Below are 18,312 nucleotides of genomic sequence, written 5' to 3'. Positions count from 1 at the left end.
TCCTTAACTAGGATCTTCAAACTAAAGCCAGGAATCAACCTGTTCCTTTCTAGTGCCAGAAAGGAGTCTGCAACTGTCAGTAGACATGGGTCTAGCACCTTGGAGACTCAGATCTGAGAAAGTGAAGCCAACAGAGAGATGAGCAGGGAGAGAAAGCCCCGAGAGGTTTGAGCTCCCAGCTGGGGAGGTTTCCGCTCACCTTTGCCCTTCCTAGTTACACAGTCTAAGAAATCCAGTCTTCCCTTGCTCTGCGGTAATCTCTCCAGCCTTTCATGTTTTCCTTAAGCTAGTTGGACTTAGGTTTCTGTCCTTTGCGACTGAAAGAGTCCTGACAAATACAGGACACGTGGCTAGGTGCCCATGGAAACAGCTTGTGATAGATGTCACTCCCATATCACAGAGAAGTGAACTGAGGCTCAGGAAGGTTAGATAGAATCTCATGGCTGGCCAACCGCGATGCCAGCACTCAGATGCAGGCCTAGCTCTAAAGTCGGGATCTTTCTGTGATATCATCCTTTCTTTCAAATCTGTTCATTAGTCTTAGCATTCTTTTCTATAAATTTCTATAAAGTTGAAGCTCTGTTTCAAATTTTGGGACATTCATGCTACCGAACTTCCACGTTTCTTGATTAATGACCAAAGGCCTCATAGGCCAATGATTTCTCGGCAGTGATTCCCAGGCTCTAACTATTCCCACTTTAAAAGTCAGTGGTTGCAGAGGGCCTTAGTTGCTAATTTTGTGGAAGTCTAAAGTCAGTGACCTTATGAGTGAAACATTTTTCTAAACTTTGTCTTCTTTTATGAGTTCAAATGGAGAGTCAAGTCTTAATTCCCAGTGAGAGTCACAAGGATGTGACAACACACTGAGCCCAAGGCTTTGGAACTTGAGAACATTTCTCTGTGACCATTTCTTGAGCCTGATTCTCTGTTTATTGCCACACTCTCTTCTTTACCGAACCTTCTTTTCCTCCTATTCCATTAATCAAAATGTAGTCTAAAGAGAATCTTCTCTGATTCACTGATTCTAGGGTATTATGGCAGAGACCATTGTCCCAAGTTGTTATTCTCCCTCTCTTCTTTCAATAGTAGAATCGCAGATTTAACAAAAAATATTTTAAATTGAGATATAATTCGCATATCATAAAATTCATCATTTTGAAGTATACCATTCAATGTTTTTTTTTAATGCATTCACAAGGCTGTATGATCGTCACTACTAACTCCAGATTATTCCATCACCCCAGAATAAACCCCACACCTAGCAGTTCCTCCCCATTCCTTCCTCCCCCCTGCCTCCCTGGCTACTGTTCACCCACTTCCAGTCTCTGCTGATTTCTCTATTATGGACATTCCATGTAGTTGGAGTCGTATGACACGTGGCTTTTTGTGTCTGGTTTCTCTTATTTAGCATATTGTTTTCAAGATTTAACCACATTGCACTTCACTCTTTTTTTTATTGCCAGATAATAATAATAGTGTTCCATTGCATGGCTACACCATAATACCATATTTTATTTACCCATCTGTAGTTGACGGACATTTGGGTTGTTTCCCACTGTTTGGCTGTTACGAATAATGCTGCTACAAACCTCCATGTACAAGTTTTTCCGCAGACAGATGTTTTTAGTCTCTTGGGTGGACACTAGGAGGGCCTTGCCGGGTCATGTGATGACTTTATGTTTCACAATTTGAAGAGCTGCTCAACTATTTTCCGCACTGATTGCTCCATTGTACGTTCCCATCAGCAGAATATGAGGAGAAACCTTGGTTTTTAACTGGGCATACGGAGCCTAGAAAAAGGTCGACTTTGCAGCTTCCCTTGAAGTTAGGTACGGCCATACTACAATTAAGTCCTGGCTTGTGGGATGCGATGTGAGCAGAAGTGGTATGTGGGTGGAAACATGTCCTCTGTTGCTCTGTCCAACCTGCTAGTTGGAAAGCTGACTTAGTGACAGGAGAGCCAGCAGCCATCCTGGATCATGGGATGGGACCGTGGGATGACTTTGGGAAGGGAAGCTGGAACAAGATTGGGAGGAATCTGGAGGCCGTACTAGGCCTGGACTGACCACCTGTGGACTTCTTAAATACGGAAGAGAGAACTTCCATTGTGTTTAACACACTATTATTTCTTTTTCCGATTAGTTACAGGCAAATCGAACCTTAACTGATGCCATTACTGAATTCCTTTAGTCACTGAGCAAGTTATCACTGAAAGCCAATTGAATGTCAGGTTCTGAGCTTGGAGTTAAGGAGATAAAGATGCATGAAGTGAACTTGTAATTTAGGGTCTCACAGTTAAGTGGAGAGAGAGGCAGGTAAATAAATAAGATGATGGGACGAGTGCTACTAAAAGCATGTACCAAGTCTCATGGGCAGACGGAGGAAAGATAGGCAGAATCGGCATAGGGAAACTCAGAGAAGGTCTTCGTTTAGCCTACAGGCCCACATTGGCGTTTCCAAATTCCAGAAATCAGAATTCCTGGGAAATCTCAGAAATTCCTAATATCATAAGCTATTCCTAACATATTCCCGGTATTATAGGCTCTTTCCTCACTATTATGGCTACCCACAATTGTTCAACACATAAGAAAAATTAAGTCGGGTGGTATTTATGAAGAACCATCGCCTCTAGTCATTATACAAACACTGGGAGCCAGCAGGGAACGTTCCTGGGTGATACTTGAATAACGTATCACTGATCTCCTCTAACAAGGCTAACGGCACTCCACTGCAGCTTGTGTCAACATTGTCAATTCTAGGATGCACTTCCTCTTCCAGGATTTGTTATTTCTTGGAACGCTGCTCAAAAGATTCATATACAGTATACTATACGTATAAACTTACTAATATTTATTTTCCTTCCAAGGATGATGCAGCAGCGGACAGAGAGACAGACAGACATGGCACCAGCTCCGAGCAAGATGGACTGAAGAGTGGCAGTCACTCTTCTGGCCCATGCTCCTCTCCCGATTCCCAGAAATGTCAACGGTAGCCTTCTACCACGTGCTCCCTTGTGGCCCGTGCCTCTCCTAACAGCATGCTCATCTCTCTCTCTCTCTCTTTTTATTTTAATGTTTATTTATTTTTGAGAGAGAGAGAGAGAAAGAGAGCAAGCAGGGGAGGGGCAAAGAGAGAGACACACACACAGAATCCGAAGCAGGCTCCAGGCTCCGAGCTGTCAGCACAGAGTCCAACACAGGGCTCAAACTGACCGACCACAAGATCATGAGCTGAGCCAAAGTCAGACACCTATCCAACCAAGCCACCCAGGCGCCCCAACCCTCGCAATAGTTTAATAGCGACAGAAACTTTTACATGAGACATTTAAAATTGTTCTCACGTTTGCATAAAAATTCCTCTTACATAGTTTTTCAAGGATTATCTGTTGAAAAGGAGGATACTTGGCTTCAGAATTTAAATGAGAGGCATAATAACGACAGTAAAATAAGTGGGAGACACAGTGTTTAATATTGAGCCGTCTGTATTTAATGATTAGTTGAACTAATGAAAATGAATTAACACTTTGCAAATGTGTTGTATTCCCAGAGTTTGTTTTGTAACTCAGTTGCTTTGAATTTGGGATGCATTCTCCCATAGAAACAATGTTATGATACTTAAGGGTCAAGAAATCCCACTAAGGCTGTTTACCCATAATGTAGCAATAAAATGTAAGACAGTAATGGCATTGTGTAAGAATGCTTAAACATTTTTGAATACAGGTGTTTGAGGAAAAGTGACTTTAATTAGGAGAGAGAGGAGACGGCACATGAAAAATAGCGTAGTGATTCCCAAAGGGATTTCTGAGACCTTTCAAGGATCATGGAGGGCATTGTGACTTTTTTAACATCTATTTTCATATTAAAATATATGCATTTCTGGGGTGCCTGGGTGGCTCAGTTAAGCTTCCAACTTCCGCTCAGGTCATGATCTCACAGCTTGTGGGTTCAAACCCCTCATTAGGCTCTGTGCTGACAGCTTAGAGCCTGGAGCCGCCTTCAGATTCTGTGTCTCCCTCTCTCTCTGCCCCTCCCCTGCTCACGCTATGTCTCTGTCTCTCAAAAATAAACAAACATTAAAAAATTTAAATGTATGCATTTCTTTCTCTTGGTACAATCTTATACTATTCTTATCAGCAGGATCATTATTGTTTGCCTGGTAGGCAATTGATAACTGTTTTGTTTTCAGTTGGCTGGAAGGTAGAAACAACGCAAGATGGAAGGCTGGGGGAAATTTCTCTCAAGTAATTTGAGGGGCGCCTGGGTGGCTCAGTCGGTTAAGCTGCCAACTTCGGCTCAGGTCATGACCTCGCGGTCCGTGAGTTCGAGCCCCGCGTCAGGCTCTGTGCTGACAGCTCAGAGCCCGGAGCCTGCTTTGGATTCTGTGTCTCCCTCTCTCTGCCCCTCCCCGGCTCACATTCTGTCTCTGTCTCTCAAAAATAAACATTAAAAAAATTAAAAAATATCCACATGGGGGCACCTGGGTGGCTCAGTCGGTTGAGCATCCGACTTTGGCTTAGGTCATGATCTCGCAGTCTGTGAGTTCAAGCCCCGTGTCAGGTTCTGTGCTGACAGCTCGGAGCCTGGAGCCTGTTTCAGATTCTGTGTCTCCCTCTCTCTGACCCTCCCCCGTTCATGCTCTGTCTCTCTCAGTTTCAAAAATAGATAAACGTTAAAAAAAAAAAAGTAATTGGAAAAGAGTTGTAAGAGATGAACATGTCATAAACAGCAAACAAGTATTTACCACATGTATCAGTATTCAGATTAAAAAAAAAAAGATGATGTGCTATGCTCTTGAGAGGTTTTCTATTTACACAGGGAGTGAGATCTACACGGAGAAAGAAAAAGCACCACCTGGTAAGACGCCTTGGGTGTCAATGAAGGAGAGGGCTGTTCAGAGTAGGGAGTGATCTTTGGGGCCAGGGAGGAGGAAAGAAGAGCTTGAATCTGGCTTTTGGAAGAGGATTTCAGTCAAGAGAGGGCTGGGAGAGGGCACGAGGTGAAATTAACTGAATGGTACTTGACAGAAAATATAGGGGAAGGAAGAGACATGGTTTGAACATGATACCTAAGGAGAAAGAATACGGTGGGGAAACGGATGCTGGATGATTTCCCCCATGGAAGCTGTACAACGGCTCAGGAAAAGTTGGTGCTGGCTAGAGCCAACTAGGAATAATGGCCTTAAAGTCTCCAAGGGACCAGGCACGCCATCAGAATCTCACAGGTGTTTGCAACTCAGGTTGTGCCTTAATATACCTAGGTGTTCCTATAGCATTTGTATAATTTTATCATACCCTGCCTGTTGTTTCTGGTAATGTGTTCTATTAGACAAACCCCACTGATTCTTTTTTATTTTTTAATTTTTTTTTAACGTTTATTTATTTTTGAGACAGAGAGAGACAGAGCATGAATGGGGGAGGGGCAGAGAGACAGGGAGACACAGAATCAGAAGTAGGCTCTAGGCTCTGAGCCATCAGCCCAGAGCCCGACGCGGGGCTCGAACTCACGGACCGTGAGATCGTGACCTGGGCCGAAGTCGGACGCTCAACCGACTGAGCCACCCAGGTGCCCTGAAACCCCACTGATTCTTAAAGAACTTCTGAAACCCTTGCCTTTGGGATAAGAAGACACCAAGTTCCGTTTGCCAATACTCCCCATTGCTCCCCACTGCTTCTGTCTCTTCTTTCAATACCTTTCGTTGTTGGACCCTGACCAAATCACTCTTTCTCTGCGGCCCGCTTTCTTACCTCCAAATGAGAATCGAAGTATATTACCTATCCCTTCCAAGTCTAAAAACTAGATTATGAAATTTTCCAAAATGACAAATGGCTACTTCTGAAAAACACAGATGATTCCGTTATCCATTTTCTTCTCTAGAATTAGGTGAGTCTGCGCTCAGAGCTGCTACGGGGCCAATGGGATTTATCTAGAAAAAAGTGGCGTGGCAAGCGTAGGCTTTTTCCCTCCAGTAAAAAAGCGGCGAGAGTCGCCGCGGCAAAAATCTGTTCGCTCCTATCTCCTTCGATTCAAAAGTCTTCTGGGCAACCACAAGTAGATAAAACCCTATCGTTCCGCTCTCGAGGTGTCGTTTGGGGCGCTAACGACACGGACCAGCGTTAAGCATCCGGCTCCCTAACCGCAGACCTTAACACCCGCGGCCAGCACTGAGCAGCCAGACCCGCGCGAGGCTCTGCGGCTTCCCGTGAGGCGCTGTGCGGCGGAAGCGGGGCAGCCACACTTCCGGTGGCTCACCCATGCGCTCGCCACACTTCCTGTTGATTCAGCCCCGCCGAGGGTTGGGCTGGGAGGAGGGCCGGCGGGTGGGCGGGAGGCTGCGGGGGTGGCGGCCTGTGGCCAGGCGTGGGCGCGCGCGGGGCCGCGGCGGGCACGGAGCGTCAGCCTCGTCGCTTCAGTCCCGAGCACCCTCGGCGGCCGCGCCTCCCGCCCTAGGTCCTCTGGTCCGGCTCCGCGCCACCATGCCCGCGGTGGACAAGCTCCTGCTGGAGGAGGCGTTGCAGGACAGCCCCCAGGTACCTCCCGCCGCTCCGGTCACCTCGCCTGGGGGCCGGAGGCCGGGGAGGCCCCTCAAGCCCCGGGATGAAGGCCTGGAGCACGCGGGGTGGGCCGGCCGGCCGGGAGGGGGCACCCCTCAGGCGGGGCTGGAGAACCCGGGAGAGCACCCCACGGCCCGAGTCTTTGTGGCGCGACCCTTTCCCAAAGTCAGCTGAAACTGACGCTGCCCGGCCTGAACTCCGGCTTCCCCTCTTCGCTGAGCGCCTCGGGCAGATAATTTAACCTTTTTGTGCTGCAGTTTTGTCATCTGTAACCCAGGGGTAATAATTGTATCCGCCTGGTAGAGTTGTCAGAATTAAGTAAGGGAAAGCCTGTCAGGTTGTTAGCGGGCAACGTCTGGTAGAAAAGAAGTAGTCAATCTTAGTTATTATTATCCCCGCTACTACCGCTGATGGGATAGGTCCTGGTGGATTTAGGGCCAAGATGGGGAGGCAGAGAGCCCAGATCTCTTTCTCAGCGGTACCCTTCGGCACAGTTTTCCCATTTGTCAAGAGAAAATGACAGCACCTGCCCTATTTGTGGCACGGGGGAACTTCATTAGCACGCTCGAGATGGAAGTTAAGTCCTTTGAGCTCTGCAGATGAAAGGGGCTGCGTAAATATGGCAGATGAGTGCAGAATGACATTAGTTTATAATCCAATGGGCTTCTCTTCAGGGAACTTTTGTTCCCCATTAGCATTTCCCCAGCTTCATATCCGCTCTCCTGGTTCTGAGTCGTTTAAAGAAGTCTCTTTATGCCCAGGTGTCTCAACTCCTGAAAAATTCTTATGATATTAACCTGTTTTCCTTCTCTTTTCGGTTCCTTTCCTTTTTCTTCTTAGCGGATTGAACTCCTGGTTCAATGACCTTTTGATGGACTTAGCTACACCCACTCTGCATCTTGCCAGTTCACAATAAGTAGTAAAAGGGCTACGTGCTTAGTTTTCTTCTGCCCCCCCCCCTTTTTTTTTTGATCTTTAGGCAAGTGAGAAACTTGATCAAGCTGTGACTTTTTTTTTGTTTTTTTTAATTGGCATCCGCTGGTCTGATTGACTTTTCAAAGGGCTCTTTGAAGGCTTCAGACTGGTGGCATTTTAATGGGACCAAAGCTCTTTGGAGAAGTCATTTTGTGCATCCTCACACATAGTGTGAGATGTGAAGATAGTAAGGTAGAATTTAGGATTTCCATTTGCTTTGTAGTTGGAGAAACTGAGTGCAAAGATCTCTTGCTTTCCTAACTGATCATGGTGATGGGCTGAGCCAGGTCAGAGAGGTTGTACTAACTGACTCTGCATGTTGCTGGTAAGTCACATGCTGCATTTTTGCCTCTCGCGTAAGTCAACAGGCACAATTTCTGAGTCGTTTACAGGGTTTGCTCAGCAGTGAGGCAAGCAAGTCAGGAAACCTGGGTCCTGATTCTTGCTCTCCCACTGACTCGTCGTGTGACTGGGGCATGTCAGCCATCTCCACCCTGTGACTGAGTCCGTTTCTCATCTGCAGAATGAGGGACCTGGAGCAGATGACCTCTAAGGGGCTTTCAAAGCTTAAAATTCTATCATAGTGCATGGTTTATAACTTTGAGCTTGTTATGTGAAAGAGGAGGTTGTGTGGCATTGCCCTTCCTATGTGATGTTCCTCTTCACGTGGGGAAGTTGCTACTGCCTTTGGGAGTTGGGTGTAACCCTGCTGGGGTCCTTCACGAGGTTGTTCAGTGGAAGCTAACTTTCAAGAAGGTCTTTGATACTCATCAGAATATATTTATTTAGCAGTCTTATAGGGTGCATGTGCCTAAAGCGGCCTTTCTTCCAAGGAGGCTCATAGATTTGGAACTGGAGAGAAGCTAATCAGAGTCCTTCATTTTATGTGTGCAGAGGAAAAACAGTAACAAATCCCTATATGACGCATGCATTTTGTGTGCTAGGCACCATTCTAAATCCTTCACCTGTATTAATTCACTTCATGTTCCCGACAGTCTTTTGAAGTAGTAGGCTTCCTATTAAAAGTACCAAGGAGCAGAGAAGTTAAATAACTTGCCCCAGATTATACACGCTGCAGCGGCCGAGCCAGGATTGGAACCAGGGAGTCTGAGTATATTGTTCAAGTTGACCCAGCTACCTGGCACCTGGATTTTCTGTCATCGGTGACCTAAAATGTTTTTCCGCTGAAAGGAAAAGGTCCTGAGAAACCATCTATCGTTTGTTTGTTCTAGTTTTCTGAAGAGTAGTTATGAGGGTTGCCACAGCAGCCTGCGCAGGATTGATTAGTGAACACAAAAGCTTTTGTATTTGAACTCAGTGACCCAAGAAAAGCTGAATAGCAGTTGACCTCCCTTAGACACATCTATTCATTTCCTCCTTTTTAGTTCTGCGGGGTGTATTGTAAGACCCCATCTGTGCACACACACGTTATTTCTAGTTACATCTGATATGTGAGATGCACAGTGTTTTAGGGACTAACATACTTGTCTCCACGGCCGATTACGAGCCTCTGCTCCTTGCCAGGCTCTGCTAGATGCCGGGAATATAGTGACATGGTGAGAATGCCTGCCCGCCACTGGTGCACAGTCTGTTCCGGGAGACAGATAAGGACTGATGCGGGCAGCTGCAGCCCCCAGGGGCTTACTGTGCGTGATAGCGCACTTTTGAGATAAGGTGCAGACAAAGGCACTATTGCTCGCTGTTTTCTTGATTTTTGTTTGTTTGTTTCCTTTGCCCTTGGCATAACGGAAGCCCAGAGAAATTAAAGACTTAGTTGTGAGCTTATGCAGTGAGTGGCCCAACTGGGAACGGCCGTCCTTGACCAAGCCAGGCTTTTCTTTCCTCAAGCAAGATGCCTCAAAACAGCCTGTGGTTATGTCTTCTTTGTGAAGAACAATGCATGTATTTTACAATCAGAGTTATTAAGGCTGTGCCGTTATATAATCAGATACCACTCTGGAGAGTAAACCATGTCTGGGACTCTCTTATTAGGGAACAGCCAGTTTCTTTAAGATGGAGGGGTGATGTGGAGCTGAGGCTGTATCCTTGGGGTGTCTGGTTTGGTTTTTCCAGCTGGACATACTCTTAAGAGTGCAGAGTAGTAGAGAAAGGATGGGATTGAAATCCTGATTCTGCCACTGTTACGTTATGCAGGTTACTCAACCTCTCTGAGCTTGTGTTTTGACTTGTGTAAAATTAGAATAAAAGTAATTACTTAATGGGATTCTTATGAAGAATAAATAACGTGCTAAAGTTATTTATGCCTGCTTGTCATAGTCACGCCATAAATGATTGCTGTTATCTTTATAAGTGACATGCACCATCGTCTTTCAGACTTTACTTAAGTAGAGTCTTTGATGTCTGATGTACCTGTGCCTGGTGCTTGGTCTCATTCCTTATGACTAAGAACAGTCCTGTTGTTCCAAATATAAATTTCAGCAGATATGGAGCTGATAATGTGGATATCAAAACAGTGCCTAAGATAGCTGGGTGTATTTTTCAGCTGTGACCATGACCTAGTTAAATTAGAAAGATGGGATTTTTCTTGCCAGTGCTAATGGGGGTCATGGTAAACGTGTCCAGAGTGTGAGGAAACAAAACAAAACTCTTCTGATACAAGTCTTTAGCAGTTATTATAGGTGAGAGTGTGGCAGTAGGATGACCAAAGGGAAGCCAGCTCCAGGCAGGAAGGACTTGGGCTGTGGACCACAGAGCACGCCCACTGGCAAAGCTCAGCCTGCTGGGTGACAGGTACAGCCTCCTGCGGTGGAGGAAGCATGGCCATCGGTGCCAGACAAACCTGGATTTACATCCCAGCCCTGCTGCTTCCCCACCACGGGAGGTTGAGCAAGTTTCTTAACCTTGATGAGCCTTAGTTTTATCGTCTGTGAAAGGGGTTTACGTATCCATGGTATCTGTCTCCTAAAGTTGTTGGAAGGATTCAGTGAAATAACAAATATTTAATGCCCACCACAGTGTCTAGGTACAGAGTAAAGGAGTTTTCGGTTTTTTTCCTGTTCTCTTTGTGGAGGACATTTACACAAGCCTTCTCTTTTCATCTTACCTATCATGTTCCACTCAATTTTATTCCTAAGAGTTTTGAAAACAAGGAGTAGGACTTGACTAAATGGATATTTGTAGTATTTTAAAAAATTAAATATCCTCAATCCAGTTGTATCATTCTTCTCAATATCCTAGACATGGCAGGTACAGCGAAGAAAGATACCAGGATCATAATAGACATGGGTGAGTTCCTACAGCATTGACACATTGACTACAAAAAGGTGAAAAGGTCCTTCACTCTTAGATAACATTTGTAGATGACCATTGCTGTGGTGTTAAAGTGAAATCACACACAGACCCGTGCTCCTTTCCTTTCCGGGTCTCCCAGAGGCTTCGTGTGTAGCTGCTCTCGGTCTCTTCAGCAAACTCTGCTCTCAGTTAACAAAATGAAATCCTACGTTTTACGTAAAGCCTTTATTCTTTAGTAAGTAATCAGCGCTCATTATCGTCATAATCAGTGTCATCTGCTGTCACTATAGGTCACACAGTAGTAGGCACTTTATGTATATTCATGATCTCAGTAACCCTGCAAATTAGTGTCAGAGCTTGAATTTGGACTCAGCACTGACATGGTCCCCCAAGGTGCTCCCAGGTCCTTCGAGAGGTGCAGCGGGCTATAAGCTCCAGGAGAACATAGAGTCGATTCTAATCACCTTTGAATCCCAGTTCCCAGCACAATGTTTTGTCAGATATTAGATGAAGGCAGAGACACATGCATCGATGAATGAATGCAGTCTTTTTTTATTTTCCAAAATAAAAATTATATTTATTTAATTTTAAGTTTTATTTATTTGAGAGAGAGAGCATGAGCAGGGGAGGGGGGAGAGAGAGAGAGAGAGAGAGAGAGAGAGAGAGAGAGAGAGAGAGAGAATCTCAAGCAGGCTCTGTGCTGTCAGCGTGGAGCCTGATGTGGGGCTTGAACTCACCAACCTTGAGATCATGACCTGAGCTGAAACCAAGAGTTGGATGCTTAACTGACTGAGCCACCCAGGCGCCCCTGAAAAAAAGTATATTTTAAGAAGACAGAATGAAGAGTTCTAACCCAGTGTTTTTCACCTACTGGTTGACATCCATGAGCCAATTATGAGATCCAGTGAGTCACAATCATGATTTTTGTTTACAAATGGAATAGAAGAAATCAGCGCATATGCATACTAATGATGAACATTGGTAAAATGTGTTGCGCACCATCGTTTCTCATTTTAAAAAGTTTGATGGACTCTGCTTTAGCACACGAATTACACACTGTAGGAACTCTGATATTTTGCTGTCATGGAGAGCTTTTTAAAAACCTATCCGACATCTTCCTTATTGCCTCTGGTCCCTCTGTTAAAAAGGACTGATAGTAAAGAGAGTATACTGGTCTCAGAGCAGGTATTTTTAGCCTTAAAGGCCTCAGGCAAAGCCAGAACAAGTGTGTGTTACTGTGAAGTGTACCAGAGTTTGTGGAACAAGATCAAGGGTAGACTGAACCACCCAAACGCCCAGATAATTGAGGGTGCTTGGCGGCCGGTTATTGCTCTCTTACCTGAGCTGAAAAGAAGAAGGAATTGAAATTCATTTTGCAGGGAAATAAGGAGCCTTAAGAGGGTATTCTTTGTAACGTGCTTTGATACCATCTTATTAAAAGCATTTCTGTAACTCACTGTTCGTTCTGTGCCTCATGGGTTATTCTCAGAGATTCCATTATCCCTGGCATAATATTTTAAATTCCCACTGTGCTGGACACAGTAAGTAAAGTCCCCTGAGTAGATATAGTCACTTATGTGACACCTTGATACTTCTTTAGATGCCATCAATATGTAAATATTTCTTCAGAGTTCTCCATGTGTCGGGCTCTGTGCATAAGAACGATAGGAAATACCTTTCATCTGGTGACATTGTTCAGCTGCTCCAGGGCACTGAGTGGTTTAGTCTTTGTAAAGGGAACTGAGTTCACGTTCTTGTTAAGTTGCTGTCTCGGTGTTATGCCCAGATCTGCTGGTAGACCCAGGGTAGATCTGGAAATTTCCTGGCTATGAGTTTTAAATTGGTTGAATAAAAGACGACAAAAGACATGAAAATTGACCATAGTGTCTGAAGAGGAAAGAATGACACACTCCTGCAAGATGTCCAAGACTGCAGAAAACCAGACAGATGGCTAGCTGTTGGGGTGGTATACTGCTGGGCGTCCACACCCCAGGTAAACACGCAGGCCTGACGTTGTGTTCAGTTTATGGGCTGGAAAGGAGAGGCTGCCTTTTTACCTCTTTTTTTTTTTAATTTTTTTTTTATTTAATTGCATAGACTCTCCTGATGCTTAGGTAGGGGCTAAGTTGAAACAGTAATAGTGCTGGAGTCTTAACTCTTTAAAAATTGGCTTTCCTTCTCTGGCCTCGACACTCGAATTCTATTGTTTGTCCCTGCGTTGTAGTCTGAAGGATTAGAAAAGCAGTTCTAGGGGCGCCTGGGTGGCTCAGTCGGTTAAGCGGCTGACTTCGGCTCAGGTCATGATCTCCCAGTCGGTGAGTTCGAGCCCCGCGTCGGGCTCTGTGCTGACAACTCAGAGCCTGGAGCCTGTTTCAGATTCTGTGTCTCCCCCTCTCTCTGACCCTCCCCCGTTCATGCTCTGTCTCTCTCTGTCTCAAAAATAAATAAACGTTAAAAAAAAAAAATTAAAAAAAAAAAAAAAAGAAAAGCAGTTTTAATGCCTTTTTTTTTTTTTAAACATTTATTTATTTTTGAGAGAGCATGAGAGGGGGAAGAGCAGAGAGAGGGGACCCAGAACCTGAAGCAGGCTCCAGGCTCTGAGCTGTCAGCACAGGGGCTTGAGCCTGCGAACCTCGTGATCATGACCTGAGCTGAAGTCAGAGGCTTAACCAACTGAGCCACCCAAGCGCCCCTAGAAAAGCAGTTCAAAATTAAAGCTCCAGAAATCAGCTCTTCCTACTATTATCAGTAAAAGAATGAAGCCAGAGAATAGGCCCCTTCTCTCTCCACATTTCAGAGGTGTGTGTTTTCTACCTCCTTTGTAACTTTTCTACTTAGAAATAAAGTCAACTTCGTTTCTTCTTTTCTTGTAGACTCGCTCTTTACTGAGTGTTTTTGAAGAAGATGCTGGCACCCTCACGGATTATACCAACCAGCTGCTCCAGGCGATGCAGCGCGTCTACGGAGCCCAGGTATCCACAGCTGCGCCCTCACCTGGGCCGGGGGAGTAGGAGCCCTCTGCCCTCATCTTGAACTTCTCTCAGGAGGCTGAGGAATTTGAGTCAGAACAACACCGTTTAAAATTTGGAAATAAAATCAGAATTGCTTCCGTTCACTTTCAAAAACCGAGGACAATCTGTTTTCATTGCTTAAGAAAGAGGGTAATTTTCCTGTGACTAGTAAAACCAGTAGAGAAAGACCATGTCACTGGTCTTAGTTTTGTTTTTTGTTTGTTTGTTTTTTTTAATTCAGCCCCACAGGGAAACATTTGAATCTCCTCTTCCTACTTGTGAATGCGGGAGGTCAGTATTCTGAGACATGCTCTTTGTCTTTCTCCTAAATGGGAGTCTTAGATGTCAGTGCAGGCGGCTAGAGAGGCTCTTTTCAAGTGCTTCCTCTGAAAAGACTTGAGTCACACTTGTGAAACTGTTGGGCGGCTTCTTTGTTTTGGGGAACAGATCTCTCTGACTTGCAAAACAACGCAAAATAAATTGCTGAGTAGCAAAAGTGAATCTTTTCAAGATCAAGAAGTGTCTACGTATGTTACTTTCTCAGGGAAGACTTGCGAATCGCTTAAAATGTTTAGTGTCACACATCAAAATATGGCAGCTGATGCTTTTGATTATTGATTCCTTGACGACTTAAATCTGTGTGTGTTAATGTTTCTTTTTCTCACTAATGACCTCTAAAGAAATGCCACATTCAGTATATAATATGTATACATTAATAAGAGTGTATAGTCAGTTATTATTATTATATAGTTCTTAACATTCATATGTGATGATTTGTTATTGTCATTGTTTTATTAGTGCTTGCCATCAAGTTGCTTACATTTGGGGTGGAGGACAGAGAAAACAATTATCTAAGAGTGTTTGCACCACTAGGAAAGGAGGTCACCTAACCCTGAGGAATTGTGCTCAGCACCCAAAGAGAGGATGATGGTGGTCGTTGACATTGACTGAACATTTCAGGACTTTTACATGGATATTTCGTTTAAATTCCCCAGCAACTCTGTGAGATGGGCATTGTTGTCATTGTCCTCATTTTATAGTTTAGGAGACTGAAGGATTCCAACGACCAGGACCATGACCAAGTGCACCCTGTTCATACATGGCAGAGCAAGTCCGCCTGAAGCCAGAGCCCAAACTCTCAGCCACTGAGCATGTGGTGGCCTGAACTAGAAAGTGTCAGTAGAAGTGGAAAGAAGTGGATGAAATTCAGAGGTGTTTAGGAGGCGGGTTGGTGATTGATTGGATGTGAAGGGGTCAGATGTGTAAAAGATGAGTCAGGAATGATGTCCGGGTCTTTGACTTGAACAACAGGGTGGATGGTTGGGAGCACAGAGGAAGAGATGGAAGGGGTGTGTGTGTGTGTGTGTGTGTGTGTGTGTGTGTGTGTCAGGAATGACAGGGATGCTGGTCATAATTCTTTCTTGAAAGGCTGATTTGGGATGTCCAAAGTGGAGAAAGAGCTTGTTGAAAGTTCAGATCTAGAGTTCAGGCTGGAGATACAGAGTTGCAAACTAGACTGTATTATACATGTGCAACTTAATTGGAACTAATTATAAAACCCAAACAAATCATGTGCTTTTGTGTGATTTTACTTATTTGGCTGAGACATTCAGAAACTGGGGACATATTATTTTGATTTTTTAAAACCCTACTTATTTATATTGTATGTTTTTATATTTTTCTCTACATAGTCAAAATTTAAGAAAATAGGGTTTTTTTTTTTTAAGTTTATTTCTGAGAGAGAGAGAGCGAGCATGAGCGAGGGAGGAGCAGAGAGAGGGAGACACAGAATCCAAAGCAGGCTCCAGGCTCTAGGCTCTGAGCTGTTAGCACAGAGCCCGATGTGGGGCTCGAACTAGTGAACTGCGAGATCATGACCTGAGCTAAAGTCGGACGCTTAACTGACTGAGCCACCCAGGCACCCCCAAAAATAGGATTTTTTTTTAACTGGACTTAACACCTGAACTTGCTGTTCAGTAATATCGTCATTAAATGATTTACCTCTTGTAAAGGTTCAGGATCCCAAAGACTTAGGGACTGTGTCTCTGTCACTTCAAGAGTCTCTGTTCTGCCTTTCCACGTCTGTCAGAGTCATTTACTTGGAGATGTCCAAATGCTTTCTTTACGTGTTTTTTCTTTTGAGCCAGAAAACTACATTTTGCCAAAATTAAGTGGGTCGTACATTCCAAGAGTCTGTACACTGGCTTTTAATTCATACCACATGATCAGCACACGGGTCCTCTACTGGCCAGAAACCCTTCCTCCTGCCTCGGCATTTCCTGCAGCAGAGGCTCGCGGGAACGGCCGGTCAGTGGTGCCAAACTCAGCGACAGAGCCTAGCAGCGGCCGTCAGCATCCAGATCGTTTGGGTCAGCGTCAGTTGGTTTCCAGGTCTATTTGAACTCTTAGGTGTTTTGTTTTGTTTCTTTTTAATTAAAAAAACTTTTCTGACCCTTTGATCAGTTTGTGTGTGTGTGTGTGTGTGTGTGTGTGTGTGTGTGTGTATACACATGTGGATGATGTGTGTGTGTATAGTAATAACCTGTTTTCATTTAACTTTTTCCCCGAGTTGTGTTTTGTTTATTTAACATTATTCCTTACATATTTTATACCTAGACATGGCGGATTAAATTAATAGGGTTTTATAATCTTTTTAACAACACAGGCACTTAGCAAGATGTTTTTTTATTTTATTTTAAAAAACCAGATTTATGCAGCTGATAAAAGATAAATGTGTATGAGAGATACTTTGAATCAGACCAGTTGGTAAATTTCTGTATTCTGCTAGGAGGAATGCCCTTGGACCTCAGTTTCAGAAAGAGGAAGAGTGAGAAAAACTAGAGGAAAGTTATGTGAACAGTTTGGCTGATTGTAGCTGCTTTGGGGGAAATGTTGAATTTTGACTTAAGCAGTAGAATGAAGCCATGGTCTCTGAGCTGTTCTCAGCAGTTTACACGAGTCCCTGAAGTCACGTCTGGTCTCTTAACTGTCAGACGTGCCTTTGCACATTGTGAGAACTAAGGACCTCATTGTGAGTCATTTGAGTGAAGGAAGCAGCACTAACACAGCAGAGATGGGTTACTTAAAAACATGTGCTGTCCTGCAAATTGTTGGCTAACTACATTGAAAATCTCCATAATGTCTGAATACATGCTCATGTACACGTACTCGGTCAATCTCAAATTTTGCATTTAATACATTTGGTATACAGAATAACATATACAATCAAATAGATCTGCCATAATTTTGTCTCTTTCTTGGAGAGGTTAAAAATTTTTAAATCTTTGGGGTGCCAGGGTGGCTCAGTCGTTGTTTGACTCTTGATTTCAGCTCAGGTCAGGATCCCACGGTTCGTGAGATCGAGCCCCGAGTTGGACTCTGCACTGACAATACGGACCCTGCTTGGGATTCTCCCTCCCTCTCTCTTTGCCTCCCCCCACAAAAATACAAAACAAAATAGTAAGCTATTAAGTTTTGGGGGAATTAAAAGATTTTGGGCTGCATGGTGCAGGGTCGGTCCCTCTAACCCCTCCGTTGTTCAAGGGTCCAGAGTATAGAGATATCAAGTTAAGCAACCTAATGTACCTACTGGGAAACAAAATGAGAGGAGTGGACTTCCAGGAGTGTGAGCTTGTAATAGGGATGGGGATGGATTTGGAAGGCAGGTAGGGTCAGAGCTGCGTATTTTAGTAATAGAAATAAATAGTAGTCTCCATTTGTTGGGCACATAAACATACCACACACTAGGCTCAGCATTTCCTTTGTAGAGTCTCATTTAGCTCTCACAAGAAAGGAGCTACTCTAGCATGTGTTTGCAGATCAGTTTATGTGGCTTGCCTAGTGTCACAGTGGCACAACTGGAATTTGCACTCGGGTCTTTGACTCCAAAACCCGCACTCTCACTCCGAACCACTGCACTGGACTCTTTGGACGTACCGGTCTCCGGAAGTGGCGGCAGAGGCTAAGGAAGTAGGAGCGTTCAGAGGTTGTTCTTGTCACTGTAGAATAACCCCCACTCGAGAACAGCCGAACCGCTTTGTAGCACGGTGGTCCCCCTTCAGCTGCAGGCTCACTTTCTGAACAGTTTACCTGTGGTCATCGGCAGTCTGGAAGCAAGCGCTCCTCCTCCCGACACTTCACCACAAGGTCACTGGTAGCCTAGTGCTACATCGTTCGCCTCATTTCATCTCCCCTCGTAGGCATCTTATCATCTCACACCACCACAAGGAGGGTGAGTACAGCACGAGGTATTTTGAGAGAGAGAGAGAGAGACCACATTCACGTAGCTTTTATTACAGTATACAGTTGACCCTTGAACAATGCAGGGGCTGGGGCGCTGACCCCCACACCATTGAAAATCCTCATGTAACTTTTGACTCCTCCCAGATTTAACTAATAGCCTTCTGTTGACCAGAAGCCTTTCAATAACATAAAGAGTCGACTAACACATATTTTGTATGTTGTATGTATCGGATATTGTATACTTACAATAAAATAATCTAGAGAAAAGATGTTTAGAAAATC

At 44.4% G+C, this 18,312-nt stretch overlaps 1 protein-coding gene across 2 annotated transcripts in view; it reads left to right on the top strand.

Annotated features, from left to right (window-relative positions):
• Positions 1–6,310: 6,310 nt before the first annotated feature.
• Positions 6,311–18,312, top strand: part of APPL2 (adaptor protein, phosphotyrosine interacting with PH domain and leucine zipper 2) — a 54,696-nt gene continuing 42,694 nt past the window's right edge. For both annotated transcript variants that reach the window (XM_047865757.1, XM_047865756.1), the window contains exons 1-2: positions 6,311–6,526; positions 13,651–13,749. In XM_047865757.1, the coding sequence (XP_047721713.1) occupies positions 6,473–6,526; positions 13,651–13,749 (153 nt within the window). In that variant the 5' untranslated portion in view covers positions 6,311–6,472. The remainder of the gene's footprint in view (positions 6,527–13,650; positions 13,750–18,312) is intronic.

Source organism: Prionailurus viverrinus, chromosome B4, assembly GCF_022837055.1.
Source record: "Prionailurus viverrinus isolate Anna chromosome B4, UM_Priviv_1.0, whole genome shotgun sequence".
NCBI classification, from domain to species: Eukaryota; Metazoa; Chordata; class Mammalia; order Carnivora; family Felidae; genus Prionailurus; species Prionailurus viverrinus.
Note: the sequence above shows the minus strand (reverse complement) of the source record. Positions and strands in the feature narration are given on the sequence as shown.